This window comes from Notolepis coatsorum (genome assembly GCF_963971535.1).
Source record: "Notolepis coatsorum genome assembly, chromosome: 16".
Classification (NCBI taxonomy): Eukaryota; Metazoa; Chordata; class Actinopteri; order Aulopiformes; family Paralepididae; genus Notolepis; species Notolepis coatsorum.
The window spans coordinates 20448303-20466818 of NC_140180.1; the positions used below are offsets into that span (position 1 = coordinate 20448303).

Genomic DNA, 18516 nt, shown 5'->3' on the forward strand with positions numbered 1-18516 from the left:
TTTTTCTCTTCGGAGAGAGCGATGACAAATTCTTACCGTCTGCTGTGTGCAGACAAAAGATGGGTGCATTCTTTATGATGTTTTCAAATAAATACTAACTGAACACATCTTTTACAGGACAAAACATGAAAGTAAATATTCGCCGTATTCATAAATCCGTTAATGGTTCCGTTCAAAGAACTTTACAGCGACGAAGGTTCCCAGCCACCTTGCTATCATCTTAAACAACCTCACGGCTAAACACAAAATAGCTTTTCGAGTCAAAAAAGTTTAAACTAAATAGCGAAGCAAATCGTGGCTGCAAAGCTTCAAAGTATACAAATAAGTTGGTGCACATTAGAAAATGTCCTTCATCTCGGAGAGATTCCATCCCGACGGGGATCTTGGGAGGACCGGGGAGCCGTCGGATACGTGTGCAGAGTACGGAGAACACGGTGTCCCTCCCCGGTCTCTGAGCAGCCCCTCGTACAGGTCATAGTTCTTCCGTTGCTCCCTCTCCTTCCCTCTCCGTTCCTTCAGGTACACTCGGTTCGCGGCCAGGTGGTAAAAAACGTACACCTGGAGGCGAGAGAAGAAGAAGATACCAAACTACTAGGCCCCTCGATATGGCACCGGGGTCAAATGGTAAATAACCTGCTAAAGCTGGTGCATTTATATAGCGCTTTTATCCAAAGTGCTTTACAATTTGTTCCTCACAATTTACCCATTCACTCACACAGACGGCAGAGGCAACCATGCAAGGTGCCAACCCGCTCATCGGGAGCAGTTAGGGGTTAAGTGTCTTGCTCAAGGACACTTCGACACACGCTGCCCGGGAGGAGCGGGAATCGAACCGGGAACCTCCGGATTACCAGACGACTGCTCTACCTCCCGAGCCACTGCTGCGTCAAGCAACAGGGTGCCTAACCAGTGAACGCCATGCCGCGAAACCAGACATTTCATTCCAGAGAACCACAAGTCTTTGAAGGGGGATTGCACAAATATTGAAAAAAACAACTTTTATTATCAAATATTACCAAATAGCATAAAACATTTAACAAAATGCCAGCCACCAATTCACAAAACCAAACCCTTGCTGCTGGAATAAAGCACAAAAAAAAAAAAAAAAAAAAAACTCATCTTATTAGTCATATCCAAAGTGTAAATAGTCAGTAATGTGTTTATCTACAGTAAGTAAAATAATAAAAGATTAAAAATGTGTTATACAATAACTACAAATATTTCCTAGGGAATTTGAGACAAAACAAAACTGTCCCATCTCTATAACCTCAGCCATGCGTTAACAGCAGGGGGAGTCACGCCTCAACAATATGCTTTATGTCTAAAACCGTATGAGGCAGCTAGATAAGTACTATGGTACTTTTCCCTCTAAATTATGAGAGAAACAATTTCTGACCCTTCTAGATCAGTATAAACTAACTAAACAACTATACACGTCCCTTTATCAAGAGATAAACCATTCAAACAATTCCTTTAGTTCACTCTGCTCTGAATCCATCACTTTCACTTTGGCGTACGTGTTGGGGGGTGGGGGGTATGTCACAGAGAGGCTGTATTCAGGCCTTTGAGAAGTCTTTGTCCAGGGGACCCTCTCCCTTGACATGTAATATGACCCCTGGCAGAGACCCCCGGTGCAGGTGCCCCACCCCCAGGACCGGCTCCTGATAGGCCGGTTTTCAAAGCAGGCCTGAAGCCATTGTTGAGGCTTTTCTCGTGCCCGTGAGAAAAAGTCCTGAGGTCAGAATGAGACTGCAAATGCACGCTTGTCTGCCACCATGGCGACCAGATGTGAAGGATCTGGATCTGGACCACGGCAACCGATAAAATCGCTACTCCCCTCTAGCCGCGCGTGCATTGCAAAACAAACCGATTGCGATACTCCTCGCCTAATACTACTTTGTTAGGTTTGTGTAATTAGTGTAATTAGTGTTTTTCGGTTAAGAGGATACAATATTTTACACCCTAACCTCGACAAATAAAGAGCAACAAGTGAATATTCACAAGCATTTTTGGTGACCTGATGGAAATGGACAAAAGCTAACAATAACGTTGAAATGATAATAAAAAAAACAGTCAAAGCAGCAGATCATTTCAGAAAAAAGAAGAAAAAAACTAGATCCAGTAGTCTGGGTAATTAAACAATATCCTTCCAAAGAAAAAACACCCATAGTGCTTAAGATAATACAAGGACATGCTGGTGGTAGTGGAGGGGGTGGGGGCACAGTCCAAACACCACATGGTGGAAGAAAGGCAGTTGTGGGGCCTTGCCGTGTTGTCCCTCTGGGTCCCAGACACGGAGCAGGTGAGTGAGCCTAACACCTCGCACCTATGCCTTTCCTTCCCAGATACCGTAGCACCGCAAAGTTATAGGTGGTGGACACAATATAGGTGAGCTATATCGAGAGAGAAAGAAGGGAGAGACAAGAGAGCAAGAAGAGGAAAAAAAGACATGACTCAATAGGAGATTCATCCAGTCATACACACCCATAACATCCTCATTATGCCCCAGAAGAATGAGAAAAAAATATTCAAGATTCTTTCCAAACCCGCATCCTGCCAAGGTGCAGAACAAAGATGGGACAGTGCCCATTTGCTCACACGGGAGCACAGGAGTGGAATGAGTTGCCTTTGACCATCAAACAGGGCTTGAACCTGTATAGTTTCAAGATGAACGTTAGGAAATGGCTCCTAGAAAATGTCCCAGAGTAACGCAGGAGATGGACAGTGGAGGGAGGCTTTGGTGTATGAGATCAGTACATTTTGTACATATTTTATTAATAATGTTGTATTTCACTTTTAGCAATATACTGTAGGCTGATGATAAGACAGTTTTAGTAAATACTATGTGCTGCTGAGACCAAGGACCACAATGGAAATAAGTCTGTGACTTCTTTGTGCCATGTGACTGGTTGTACATTGTACTGTATTTGAATAATTGTCAAATGAACTAAACTAAAAAAGAAAAAGACAATCTTCCCTAATGGAGCATGCAGATTCGATTCCCACAATGTTCGCTCGGGCTGGAAAACCACCAGACGTTACGCCGTTATTATGACTCCTGCATCAGCTGAGAGACGGGGAACAGAGAGCGATAGTACCAAACTCATCAGTCATGGAGGGCTGACATGCCTCGCCGCCTACACTTTGGGCGTCACACAGTCACATTGCGGTCACCGCACCATTGTACCCCAGTGTGTGGGGACGCAGCCAAACTGGCCCCGGCCGAGTACGCAACCACTCACCAGAGCCAAGAGAGTGATGCCAGCGCCGGCGAAGGCAGCGATGTAGAGGTCGTAGGTCAGCTGGTACTGGAGGGGAAGGAATAAAGAGAGCCCAGTGACGTCAAAAACCAATCACAATATCACATGCATTTTCCATGTCTGGCACGTTGTACGGTATAGTATGGAGGGTTCCCACAGACATTGCAAAATGAAATTCAAGGACTTTGAAGTACTTTTCCAAGCATTATCTTCAATTTTTAAAGGGCATTTAAAAAAAGGATACAATTCACTTTTAAATGCCGTTTTTTTTATTGAAAGAAAATCTGATCCAATATTTATGGCTTAAAACCAATTTCCGACAATTAGTTACACTTTAGATAAAAACAATTATATTTCTTGATTCAGAATTATTTGATCATGTATGAACAAAACTTTGAATGCGAATGCTTGATTTGAATTTCAAGGACTTTTTTTAAACACTTTTTTTTTCAAGGAATTCCAGGCCTTGACTTTTTTTTGACAAAAATCAAGCACTTTAAGCACATCAATGACCTTGTGCGAACCCCGAGTATGTGGACCGACAACAGAATCTCCCTTCCGGTTCTCACCTCTCTGGTCTTGCAGACGTTGGAGAGAGTCGTGCCACAAGCTTTGCCTGGAACTGCATTCCACGGCAGTAGCCCTGTCAAATAGAATTTTTATTTTAATAAAAAACAAAAAAAAAGGTTCCCGTCTTTTCATCAATTGGTGACAAGACAAGCGGTATACATTAATCATACAAACATTCCAAAAAAGATGCAATTGTTGTCTCAGGCTTCTGTCTTACAATTCTGAAATGTGCCACTGTGTAACTTCAACCAGTTGGCATTAGACAGTCATTAGAATGTTCTCAAAATTCCAATCTCATGTGTGAGACCATACAGCCCATAGGGGTTAAATATGAGAAGGCAGCGACGTGGGAACATAGAGAATGGTCCTCATTCTCCAACATGTTCATAAGTACCTTTGTAAATATCTTGGTAATAAAATGTTACTAACAAATTTACAAAAATCCTAACAAATTTCATCCTACGTGTGAAACGGTCTCCTTAAGTGGCTAAAATCTTTGCAGCTGGGTTCCCATGAATGAAATAAGTCACTCATTCTTAAACTGCAAAGCGCGTTCTCGTACACCAGAATTTGCATACAGACACGCCCCGCCAGCTCCTTATAAGGCGAAGGAGGCATGTGCAAAACATTGAGGGCCGTGTGCAAAACAGCGAAAGGGTCGGCATTGCATCTGCACCATGCTGATCCATTCAACAGGAAGCGATTTGAGACCGATCACAAAATGAGATTAGATTAAAATGTATTGTCATTATAGAGCACAAGTACTGTACAATACACGCTTGTCAAGAGCCAATTGCGCAGTCGTTCAGTATTGACATTACTAAATGAGATGTCATGCTAACATTATGTCATGTTCTACATTAGGACTTACTACTATAATACCTAATAAAATAAGTCATTAGAATAATAGAAGCCTACTTTGCTGGAACGATTAATTTTACACGTATACAGTATGTGTGTGTGTGTGCACCGAGTCTGCCTCACTAAGCCGTTTATCCACGCATGTATTTAGTTCTAGTAATAGGAATAAATCAAACTAACAATAAATAATATTATAGAGAAGACAGTATATGGCATATTAATACAGTATATTCCACTATACAGTAGCTATATCTGCGGCGATCGGTTTAGTTCTTATTTATTTAGTTTGCAGTGTCTGTGTGTGTGTAATGCTCATGATGCCTCATTGAGTCAGGACTATAAATGCTAAATGTATTTGTTAAGGATACAAATATTGTCGTATTTATCATCATTATAATAATTTAATTCCACAGATGTCTGTAGTATCGGCAATCCTCAATGACTTGTCCCAGAGAAAGTTGTTGAAAACACAACAACAAATGTTCAACACAAAGCCGGTCGAGAATGCCGAATAAGTACGTAAATAAGAGTTACGAAGGAATTCCGTGGTAACTTTTGCGTCTGTCCGTTCGAGAATGAGGACCAATGTCGTTTTCTCCACACAGACAAGCATGCAAGTGGGTTGCTCCTCACCGTATTGCCGGGCATCGACACAGAGCTGGTTGATACTGGCGGGCGTCTCCGTCAGAACGTCGATGGTGTGGCAGGTGGCGTCCATGTTGTAGAAGAAGTACACCGGCAGGGCAGAGAGGGCGAACACCAAGAGCCACAACACGGCGAGCACGTACGTCACCACTATGAACTGACCACGGGGGAAGAGGAATCAACATGATCAGATCACCAATAGCCACAACACGGCTAGCATGTTCAGCCTAAGACTCACCCCCCCCCCCCGACACACCACAAACCGCCTGGGCCGGTCCTTTATACCGGCAGCCATCAGGCTCTACAACAAAGGGCTTGGGCATCCAGCTCTGCTGCCAGAGCCATCACTGTCACAACTCGGGACTTGAGAACTAGAGACTCACATCACCGTACCGACTATCTTGATTATTTGCACTAGAGACTCACTAGAGACGAATTTACCCAAGGCCAGGGGATCAATAAAGGATCATCTTATCTTATCTTATGTACGTCACCACTATGAACTGACCACAGGGGAAAGGGAACCAACATGATCAGAGAACCCTCCGACTGATACAGGATCAGTTTAACATTCACTCACACACCCGACGAGTCCAGGATTCTCCTTCTCCTAACCTTTCCTTGGCGAGCAGCTCGTCTTCATTATCTCACTGGCTAAAAGCTTCATCCGACCTCACCTTTTCTCACACATCCTTCTCCCGTGCCAAATAGAACCATCACTCTCAACTGCTTAAAAAAACACCCACATCTCTGGTCTTAAAAAAGACAAAAGGCGCACCATGTCTGGGAGAGGGACGTTTGAAAGTCAGGGATGTTTATAGTACATTTTCATAACTGAATAAACAACTGTCCTTGGGGGGGGGGGGGGGGGGGGGGGGTGAGTCCCCGGAGTGCCGTTTGAAGCTCGACAGCTCTTGTTTACCATGGTTAAGGCAGTTTTGGTTACAAATCTATTTCACTATCCTAGAACTATCTAGGCTTACCTTCAGAGCCCCCGAAAATGTTTTGTTTAGATTATTATCGACTGCATTTACTGTATATAGCGCTTTTATCCAAAGCGCTTTACAACTCATCATGCCTCTCATTCACCCGTTCACTCACACATTCACAACACCGATCGGCGGAGGCGACCACGCAAGGTGCCAACCTGGCTCATCGTGAGCAAATAGGGGGTCAAGTGTCTTGCTCAAGGACACTTCGACACGCTGCCCAGGAGGAGCCGGATTACCAGACGACCGCTCTACCTCCGGAGCCACTGACCGCCCTTATTAAATGACACAAGATAAGAATATTCCTAAGAATTACATGTATAGATAATTGTAAATATATTTTTGAGAACAGATTGCAAGCCCTGCAAACGTTTCATAGTGTACCGTTAACAGTGGTCTGAATGTTTCCGCTCAGCGTGTTGCCATATAAGTGGCACATGTACTACTGACCCCTCTAAACACATCTCTCAGCCCCTCCCGCTCCCCCTCACCGTGGAGCTCATGCAGCGGCCACACAAGGTGCTCCTGAACTCTCCGAAGGTCTGCTTGGTGGCGCTGGTGGTGTAGAAGCCCTCCGCCAGCAGCACAATGCAGTAGAGGAAGAAGAAGGAAGCCAGGCCATAGATGAAATACTGGAAGTACTGGATACTGGAAGAAGAAGGAGGAGGAAGAAGAAATCCTGTATGGTTTTAAATCCATCAAGGTTATAAAACGGAGGTGTAACCGAGTCAACCTTGATTTCAGTGCAGGGGTAGAGTAGGTAAAACATTGGGGGGGAAACATGATATTATTGTTCTACTGTGACTCGTTTACAAGATCCGGTAATAAGACACCAAATGTTAGCACATGGCAGCAACCATCGTGTGTCCCATTACCCATGTACAAAACAGTTACAGGCGGCCATGTTGGAAGACAGAGAACTACACAAAGATTCCATGCAAGGCCTCTGTTCAGGTTGTAATTGAAATAGAAATAAGATACCTTTAGTGACATATTTACATCCACTTCAGTTTCTTTTTTGGCCAAATCATTATTACAGAATTGAAAATAATAGTGTTAGAGATTCAGGCTCTGGCAAACTAAACGTGTTGGTGTCGTAATCCTGCCAAGGTATTGACATTGAATTTACAATCATATATTGATGTCAAATTCTTAAAATTGCCTTTATCAATTTATCAAATCTCATACCATTATCAATGTAGGAGAAAAGTGTCATTTCTGTTATCGTCCGTTCATTAACATTGCAATCTACTGCAACGCACTCGCGTCACTCATCCACATGATCATCCATGACGGAGTGCAGCAGCTTCTCCACGGTGGGGCATTGGGAATTCCCTCGCTGCAATCCGCTGATTGGGCGAGTGCAGGTTCAAGATCCGTCTCATCCCTCTTGTTTGGGAGCATACGCACTTCATCCTCTCCTGTGCTATCCTGAAAGGTCTGCGATGACCTTCTTTGATAACGGCTCCTGTATCTTGGCCGGCGACGAGGCAGCCGTCTTGGTCTGGTCTGATAAGTCCCGTTTTACTCCCATTGAAGTAAGGGCTCTCCAATAGCAACGTGTGACCCACCCTCAGCGTTGCGTCTCAACCACGGCGCTGGGCTGCATAGATCTCGCCATGCTGTGTAATGTTCCGAAGGCGAGCTACAATGTGTTAAAACATCGAATGGGCCACCCGGGCCTCTACAGTACCACCGTCTGCCTGGACTGAACTGGTCCGACCCATGGGAGGCCTCTATGTAATGGGGAGGACAACGCACCTTCTGGGAGGAGGCACAGGGGAACTCAGATCGACCCTTTTCTGGAGACGTGGATAAGAACCGTGTCAGGGGTGAATGTGTGACATCATCACCAGACTGGTTGAGGGAACCCAGCCGGCTGGCGGGGACATTATGGAGGTCTCTGAAGCCCTCATCTTGGGAAGAGGGGTGGGGCCGCTCCTCTTTCAAGGCGACCGGGCCAACGTGACTTGGCGTGCCCGAGTGACACCTGAGGCTGAATGTTTTGCCAGTGTAATTACCTTTGGCCAGGATGAAGGACCTGGTCTAGGCCACAACCACCTCAGAAGCACTGCTAACAGTAAGGGACAAATGGTGGGATTTGTATTTGCGAGTTTCAATAGCCACTGCCACCTCATCAAAAGCAGCACCTGAAGAGAGCTTACGGAGCCTAGTCTTCTGTGCCTCAATCAGGGTGGTCTGCGACAGCCAAGGGTGACACACTAGGTCATCATGGACCACGCCATGACTCTACCAGTGGCTACCGTCGGCATCTGGGTCGGGAGGAGAATTGCACCAGAGACGTCTTGGCCAGAATGTCTCCAGCATCCCCAGAGCTCCCCGTTGACGACGACGACAGGGCAGAGGACAGCAGATCTATGGCGTTAGCAGCTGCTGCGTTGGCATACGACTCGTCGGCAAACCTGCTGGTGCAGCCGTTTCTTGGGCTGCCGCTTCCAGGTCTGAATGTCAAACCCGCATTAGGACACAGAAGGGCAGATAAGAGACTTCTCCAGGAGCAGGATAATACGGCCACTACACAAGTAGACATTCAGCCCTCCATCTGTGTGTGCGCGACAGGTGGGCACTAACAGGTGGGCACCTTTATCCTGGCCGGTCTTTGCGGGCTGTGTCAATATAGGGGGGACAGGGGGGGGGGGCAGAGCTTTCTGATAAGAGTCACCCACCACCATACCATCAGGCTCAGAGCGAGGGCACTGGAAGGGGAATTCCATTCAACGCCAACGCAGCCCTGATCAGCGTGGGGGAGGGGGCTCACCTAAGCACTCCAGGCAGCGGATTCAGGACCGTCAAGACAAGAAGCACATTTACGGGAAGGGCCTTTGGACCTGAAAAGAGCCATTGGGACATCTCTCCACAGTGCATCGCTCTTAATTATGTTTAATGTCTCCATTGAAGTTAAGAAGAATTCAATCAAGTGCAAACCAATTTGTGAAAAGGGATGGGGAGGGATTGCCGCCTATTATAGCAGGTGAAGGGCTGAGTGCTTGTTGTAGGTGATGATTAGTGCATGTCCCCATTCCTACAGGGCGAGCGCGTACGGTACACAGAATGTCCACGACAAAGCAAGATGGGAACATGTGAATTCTCCCTGTAGTTTTACTTTTACTCAAGTTGAATTGGTCAGTATTCCTCTCACCCCAGATGCTGGGCGGTGTTAGATTGGAGCCGCCACTTGTCAGTGTTTCATTTTCTCTGGTCTGGGACACCTCATACATGACTCTGCATGTTACATCTACACACAAGTGACATTGTACGACTCATCGCAGCCACACCTTTCCAACAAGCCCCCGTTGGCGTTTCTATGACAATCCGTGGCAGAGTTACTACAAAGTAAATGAGTACATTCTGCATAGATATTAAAACTTTTTTTTAATTTTTATTTCAGCTTAGTTTAGGTACTGTATGTGTTCATGAGTCTATATTCCCTACATCCATCATCATTTTGCCAGGAAGAGGAATATCCTGACTAGTAGCATGTCAAGTTTGAAGGCTCTCAGAGCCTGTATTATTATTCTAGACAAGTTCATATGCCTCAATTCCCATACGACCAGGCTTTATTTGAGCTCTCTCTTTGTTTTGGGGTGTATAACAATATCTAGCAATTGAAACACTTTTGCAGTAAAATATTTGTATACAAGAATCATTTTATATATGGTAGACCTGAAGAGATGAGGAAAAACATTGTTGTGTTTTGTTCTGAAAAACTAAAGCCCTTTTTAACAGCTTGTCACCACTGGGACTTAGTCCAAATCTAAGTAATTTCCAATACGTCGAGTCTCAAGTCATCACACTTTTCAATCTGACTTGTAGTGGTTATGAAGAACCCATGATAGAACCGATAACAAGAGATTACAAGTTACAGGGAGGGGGTACCTTCAAGAGTGAGGTGTACAGTTTCTACGTCAAATGTATATACTCTCTTTTTTTTTTAGACGCTTTTTGTATCACCAACAGTACTGTATTTGTAAATCTGGTATGTCATCAATGTATAGATGTAGCAGTACTGTCTATCTGTATGTCATGCGTGTCATATATGTTATGATGAATTGAAAATGGGGGACCCTGATGTAAACAAGACGAAAGTCTTTCTCTGGTCTGCATCCCCTTAACTCTTTCAGTGCCACTCGTTTTTTTTTTATAGGTGGTTGCGTGCCACTCACGAGATTTCTCGGAATTATTATTATTATTATTTTTTTGCGATATGAAAAATTATTGCATCACCCGAGCCTACCCGAGTATAGCCGAGCTGCGCCGGTGATCACTGTGGAAAAAAGCGCCCCCTGTCGTCTCCCAGATGACATAAGTGATTTTGGAATGGACTCAATGAAAATGAATGGGGAAAAAAATCCGGTACTCCACATTTTCCAGTTCACTGATCCAGCCGGGGTTACCACAGTTCATTCTGGAGCCTCAGATCCCCGCGGATCATGGAGATCTACAGTGTCGCGTTGGATCCATACACGTATCGATTTTTTCGAATGGTGATCAGGAATTGGAATATACCAGTTGGATACCATCTGATGTCAGGTAAGGACTCTATGTTATCAGTGGTAGGATAATCGGAGTAAGTTTGATGAAGTTATAAGCTGTTTTGTGAAATGTCTTCTTTCGGTTTCACTGTAAAAGTCTGTGAGGAAATCAACGGAGCGATTATCAGTGCGCGGCCGTAATGTGCTTGCATGCACGTATAATATTGATCATCTAGCGTTTATTTGAAAACGATTCATAAAAAGGCCGACGAATATCAACGTTGTGGAATATTCCACTAAAAGACGATTTTCATAGAATGCTCCAGAATGAGCTGTTTTTTATATCAAAACGGGGGCTTTTCTAACTGCTCTGAAACGGAAACGACGCGATAAAAAAACAATCTGCCTTCACAGCACTGACTGGAAAATAGTCTTTGATAATGCGATGGGCAGATTAGACACATAGCCATAATTTAAAACATAGATTAGGCGATATTAACGTTAACATTGGCGCCGATGGTGGCATTCAAGCGGTAAAACGGAAAACCAGGCGTGGCACTGAAAGAGTTAACAATTGTGTGTATTGAGCCGTACTGTATTGTACCCATTCTGCAATCTGTTAATAAAATGTTCAATCAATCAATCAGGTAAAAAAGAGGACTCTTCCAGGTACTACAGCCCAGTAATGACACTGTATCCAAGGCACGACCACTTACATGTAGGCTAGGGTCATGTAGTCCTGCAGGTTGCGGGCAAAGTAGGCCTCGATGAGCCTCTCCGTCTCGGTGAGTGCCTGGTGGCCGCAGCCGCAGAAGAGGGCGATGCCAGAGAAACAGAGGAGCGTGGCCGCCAGGGAGCAGTAGGGCACCCCGCGGAGGCAGCGCACACAGCAGTCAGAGCAACCTGTGACACACGGCGCAGTTAGGAAGGCATGATGTCCTCGACCAGACCGGTTCTTAAGTCGACTATAATGGGGTGATCAGATCTTGTTAACATGTTGACATCATATACCTGCGAAGTCATGTTCCAGCATTTATTGTCATTCTGTAAGATTAATGCAATCGCGCCAAAGTACGTCTCGAGTGTTTCTTACAGATCAAAAGGTAGAGATGTTCCTGCCCCCCCCCCCCCCCCAAATAAATACATTAAAATCGTATTCGATTATGACCATGGGAACCTATTATTGACAAGTTGACATCAAATCTAGCCCCATTTAGAGTGCAGGAACTTCTGTTGTGGCTCGGTTGTTTTTGACACAGCAGGAGACGTTGTTTCCAATTTTAACAGGTGTGTAATTTATTCAAGAAAAGAAGTTTAACAGAAGAGGTTGAAAGAAGGTAGTCTATGCCGGATTACCAGACGGTCACCACAGCGGAAAATAACACTCTGCCTCCCCAACTCTACGTGCCCCGAGATAATACCTTCCCCAGCCCCGCCCCGACATGGCAGATATGATGATGTTTTCCACACATCTCCCTTTCCCGGAATCATCGAGGTCCTGCCGACCCTTATCTGACCACCTGTCCTCCCCTGGTTGTTTACCCTTTCCGGGCAAACCAACAGGCCTTGGAAGTTTGAACTTATCCCCAAAACACACATTCCTCACCCCTCAAGGCTCATCCGATATTAACCCTTTCCTACCTCCCCCCCGTTATACACATTTTCCACAACACTTCCCCCAGGGACTATAGGGACGTCAGTCAGGTCCAACAGAAGCTCTGTTGGGGCATCCCTACTCTCTGCATTGGAGTGTTCAACATTGCATACAGAAGGTAAATAATCACTATCCCTGCAGTGCATATGAACATGGATGTTGTATGAACACAGTTGATGTGAAACAAAAAAGTACAACGAGGCAAATGGCAGCAAGGAACTACTTTTGGAACTATACGATTCCTCATCAGAAAACATGAATAAAGTACTGATCGACCACAGGAAAAAACTACAGCCATAAGTCATATTTTTACGTATTGTATCTGCAAAAGTAAAAAATTATAATAATAAAAAAAAAAATATGCAATGACCGGGAGTTAAACCAACAATCATTGCAGTAGTAGAGAAGTGGTCTCACCACTAGTACACTACATTACCTACACACACCCATACTATGATTAAGGTTATAGTTAAGGATAGTTTTAAGGCTTGCTTAACGGTTATGGTTAGGGTTAAGGTTAAAGGAACACTCCAACATTTTGGGAAATTAGCTTACCGTCTTCTCCAGAGAGAGAGACAAGAAGATAGATACCAGTTTCCTCTCTGTGCGTTCAGTAGAAAGCTATCTGGCTGCATGTTAGCCTAGCTTAGCACAATGAATGGAAGCGGACAGTGCCGGTTAGCCTTCGGGAGAGGCGTTAGTTGGACAATGCCTAGGCTAACTGGTGTTCTGCCAAATTCTACTGCTTCCTCGAAAACTGCTGCCGTAGCGCGAATCGCCTATATCTTTTGACAGTTGGGTGTCGTCACCCTATAGTTCACTCCGAACTCCAACAGGTGTACCGAAAAAAAAATTTTATCCACTTTTTCTCCCATTTTCTATATTTTTCTCCCATCCCAATTTCGTATCATCCAATTCAACCCTCCCCTGTCACGGACGCTGTTTCTTGCCTCCCACAAGCCGGCTGCAATGTGGACTAAGTCATACATAGCACAAGTCCCCTCCGGTACTTGAGGTAACAGCAGTCGCATCTTTTCACCTGCGCAGCTCGATCTCTCAGTGGCGAGGAGTAACGCGTGGGAGGCTCACGCTGCCCCCGACACTTCCTGATTCTACTGCGCAGGCGCACCAACCGACCTGTAGGAGTCGCTGTCCACAACGCCCGATGCCCACCCATCAGTTTCCCATCCCCTAATACGGCCAATGTGTATTAGTACGGACGACCAGCTAAACTGAAAACAATGTGGAGAGCTGGGCTCGAACAGGCAAGCCCAGCGTCTCCGCATTTGTGGCGAGCGCCTTGCCCACTACGCCACGTAGCCGCCCAGGTGTACCGACATTTATATATTCTGCTGCAAAGCCAATTACATGCAAATATTTACATGCTTATACAGTTCAAGAGGTGCAATGAAAAAGATATGTTTAAGATATTAAGATATCAACAAGACGTTCGTCAGCAAGGTGGCCGAATATTGTTGAGTGAACGATTGTGGGTCATGCGCATGCGTGCACAGGAGCGCTGGCAGCAGAATTCTGGTGTGCAGTAGAATTTGGCAGAACACCGGCACAGTCCGTTTTCCATTCATTGTGCTAAGCTAGGCTAACGTGCAGCCAGATAGCTTTCTACTGAACGCACAGAGAAGGAAACTGGTATCCATCTTCTTGTCTCTCTCTCTGGAGAAGACGATCAGCTAATTTCCCAAAATGTCGGCGTGTTCCTTTAAGGTTAGGGTTTGGACAAGGCATTCAGAAAAGTGTGTCTCAAGTCATTTCGAGGTAAAGGCACTTGGGATTGATCCCCAGCAGCTAGTCACTTGAAAACGTTTACATTTTCGAATAAGTAATACAGATTATGCATTCATTTGTAATACGTACACAAATTGTACATTTTTCGATATGCATGTAAAACATGTACTTTATTTACACATTTTTAAGCAAGATCGGCCTGGCTTCCCAGTGCTGCTGGAGGCAGCAGTAGTAGGGCTGCTCGGCTCGCTTGGAGCTGGAATAGCTGGCCCAGTCGCCTAAATATTAAAGGCAACCAACTTGTGTCTAACCACGCCCAACTGCGGCAGAGCGGAGCTCATTATATGCCAGTAACCGCCCCTTATTCAGTATCCAGAAATAGCTCAATTGGCAAGACTGCATGGCTGTGGATCCTACGGCTCGTTGCTGGCGAGTTCGATTCCCTTCAATTTTTTTTTTTTATTTTTTTTTTTTAACGTGCATTCGCATTCTTTCGCCGTTTTATTTAGCCGGTTAAGGTTAGGCATTGTTTCGGAGTTGGTTAAGGTTAGGCATTGTTTCGGAGTTGCTTAAGGTTAGAAGGGTTAAGTTTAGGCGCTGTTAAGGAGCTGGTTAAGGTTAGAGTTTGACTTAGAGAATGGCAATAGACAGCCTATTTCCGCGCTGCCGCTCTCTCGCGCTGCCGTGGTCACATGGGCGTATTGGCCAATCAGAGAAACGCTTTACACAAGTTGGTTGCCTAAAATATTCACGCGGCCCAGTCTCCCCTCACAAGTCATGTGCTGTTTGAATGGATGCCAGCTTAGGGCCAAGGGCACAGGGATGCGTCTGCCTCTGACCCCAGCCGCCATTCACCCCCCCCCCCCCCCGCGTGGAGAGGGGGAGGAGAAGGGAGGAGGACGGAGGAGGAGATGGAGTAAGAGAGTTCTGCTTTTGTGAGCGCGGAGACAACAGTCTTTGTCCCGCACCATCATGGGGACACAAGGACCACCAATGTCAAGCAAACAAAGGCCAGATGCACCTCTCTATGCCCAACGACGCAAATGCACTCACATATTAATGTGCACATACACACACACACTTCCTTTTGGGGAGCCACTGTGAACAAGAATGTGACAGTAGGAGCTGGCTATATGGTGGAAGTAGGGAAAGCAGAATTGTAAACAAACAATGTAACTGTGTGTGCCCACACCCCCCCACACACACACACACACAGTCTGTGGCTGGTACCATTACAGTTAGCACAGATGGCAGGAGGGGTAGACGGGTAGCTGTTTGAGTGGACTGGCCTCAGGGTATGGATGTGTGTGTGTGTGTGTGTGTGTGTGTGTGTGTGTGTGTGTGTGTGTGTACACACAATGTGTAATCAGTATGTCATCCAGATTGCATAATCACACTCCAGAATGGAAATCTGTTTTGCAAATAAAAGAAACAATTTTTCTTTAGCAAATTGGCCCATATTGTCCATTTGGGATTCGGCATTAATAATAAAAAATTATTTGACAATATAAGAGGTAAAAGACGACCAAAGGATTTATAAACAAAAAGTGTCTTATATCATATATATATATATAAGTTATATGCACAATTGTACATTATCCAACAATTATTCAAACGTGAATATATTGAAATATATAGTTGATAGAATATAGTTTTAGTGGAAACAATAGGCTTCCTTTAATTAACCCCACGTAATGACATCACAGCTAAAGAAAGCAGGTGAAGCACTATTTTTCTCCAAAAAAACCCAAGTCTCAAATGAAAACGTGCAGGCCTAGTTTTCGGAACAAATTCATAGCCTGGCTTCACGCAGGGCCCTTTGAAAATTGAGAGAGATTGCGACTGAAAGCAAATGCGACAAGGGCTATAATCTGAAAGAAGCCCCTGCCGTCACCTCACGCATGAAATAAATCTCATAATTTATTATCATTCACCACTCAGGAGCATCGGTCGGTGAGTAGCCGACCTCCAAGGCAAGCTCCAAGTCAGAAACGTATTAATAACTTCTTATTCCCTCGCCTATTAATAGCCCCCTTAACCCTACTATCCACGTGCATATTATATGAAAGTATGGAGTTAAATATACATAATTAAATTAAAGGTAGATCGGATGGTGTTACTTACCCATGTCTGGAAGGATGTATGATTCAAGACCTGCTGGCTCACACACCGCAGCTGTCCGCTGATAATATCAATAGGGTATATCTGCAGAGCCGCAAGCCCAACGTCTGGGCCCGAAGCCCCGCCCAGACGTTGGGCTTGCGGCTCTGCAGATATACCCTACTCGATAATATATGCGCAACTTGTCTTCGGCCCACGTCACGTATATCAATCTCAACTCCGTCTCTGTTCCCACAACAATGAACAGAGCCGCTGATGGTTTTGCAAGTCGAATCTTTTAAAGAAACAAATGTCGCTTTTCAATGAACTAACGGGACCGGGTTCAGGTCGGAGAATAATGAGGAGGTCAAGGTTTCTTGCGCTTGCAGAAATGTACTTAGTTCATTGTTGGTATTTTAAGCAGAAGCGTCAGTGATTTGCATATAATTGTATTGGCAAAAAAAGTCTGTTTTCTTCTCAGACTATCTCTGCATAAGACCTTAAGTTAAGGGCCTTCATCAGTTTCAAGGCAATCACAATGAGTAACCGACGGTAAGCCATGCAGATCATCATAGAGGTGAGATATGATATATGTCCATAAGGAGAGATGATGAGATGATTTATGCACATTGAAAGACATATAGTGGTGACTCTGCATGGACAGCCTCTAGGAGTCTGGGGTCAGAGGGCAGTGGCGTCGTTTCAGTAAAAGGCAAGATATGGGGAGAAGGGAGGGGGGGGGGGGTGGTGAAGGGGGGGTCTCGTCCCCTTGGTGGATTTTTTTTGTCAAATCAGTTGTGCAATAGTCACTTTTGGTGAGTTGTTTCTATACAATTCAGTTATATGACATTTACTGTAGGTATGACACAGGACTACACAAGCATTTTTAGTATAGAAATGTGTCAACAGACTAAAGCAGGGAACCACAATATTTTGCATACGAATTATGCAGAATGTAATATAACTATCTATTACTTTTCTTGCAATTGAGCCAATTTTCCTTAGGTACGGTTTTGAGGTGTGTGTTCAACAGAATGTAGTATCAAAAACACATTCACAAAAAGTATGGGTTACTGAATGCTGAACTGCACTGTTATAATCACTAAGCCATTGTAAGACCTTACCTGGCTGTGTCCCTGTATCACTTGTCTCTGCTGCCCTTTGATTAAAAAACGTCCCTATGTCCATTTTCCTTTTTTTTGGGGCAGTTAGTCACAGTAAAAGTCACCTAGTAAAAGTGAGATCAAAACATGCTAGGGCTGTACCGAATAGTTCGAAGCTTCGTTCATAATGTTGACATTCGAATTCTAAATCAACATAAAAAATTGTAATAAAAAAATATTTTTATTTTTATTTAAAAAAAGATTATTTGCCAAGGTCTTGCCATACCAGAACGACGCCCCTGTCAGAGGGTCAGATGCGCAAACCTACTAGCCTACGATGGACTTGTAACAGTTGCCTGCCTTCTGCAGTACTGGCCCTTGAGAAGAGCTCTGCCTGAAGCCTAGTGAGTGAGCATAATATCTTCCTTTGGCTGACCGGTAGATGGTTGGATTCCCATGTGTCAGGGACCCTTGTTAGAATCTAGGTGGGTTACAGTGGTGCTGTGACCCAGATGGGTTTCCTACAATGGGTTGATAAATAATAATAATAATAATAATAATAATAATAATAATAATAATAATAATAATAATAATAATAATAATAATAATAATAATAACTTTATTTGTGTAGCACCTTTCATACAGGGGATTGCAGTTCAAAGTGCTTTACACCAGTAAGAAATAAGACATACAATCAGTATTCATCAAAATCATATCAGAACCTCACGTTCCAATAGGCTTCTTAAATTTCTGTAATCTGTTACAAAACATGACCTCCATTAGGCTCGCCCCCTCGATAGATGCCTTCAAATCTAGGCTCAAAACCCACTTCTACCTACTAGCCTTTCCTGTTCACTGACTCATGCCCCGTTTTCCTCTGTGCTTGCCTGTGTGCCCTCCCATAAAACGGAGTGTGATTGTTGTCAATATATGTATCTATGTATCTACCCTCTGTACAGCACTTTGGTTGACACGTGTCATGTTAAATGTGCTATATAAATAAATCTGATTGATTGATGATAAAGGTCATAGTATGCGGACAGTAAAATAATAGCAAGGGTAAAATGAGCGCATAAAGTGCAGACATACTATAAA

The 18516-nt window shown here is 44.4% G+C and overlaps 1 protein-coding gene across 1 annotated transcript; it reads right to left on the bottom strand.

Moving 5' to 3' along the window:
- Window positions 1-1189: 1189 nt before the first annotated feature.
- On the bottom strand, window positions 1190-16346 carry plp1a (proteolipid protein 1a; the record flags this gene model as incomplete). The annotated part of the gene is made up of 7 exons (XM_084331984.1): window positions 1190-2393; window positions 3243-3308; window positions 3830-3903; window positions 5325-5493; window positions 6817-6973; window positions 11535-11721; window positions 16343-16346. 7 exons carry the CDS (start codon window positions 16344-16346, stop codon window positions 2313-2315), a joined length of 738 nt encoding a protein of 245 aa, XP_084188110.1. The 3' UTR covers window positions 1190-2312.
- Window positions 16347-18516: the final 2170 nt, after the last annotated feature.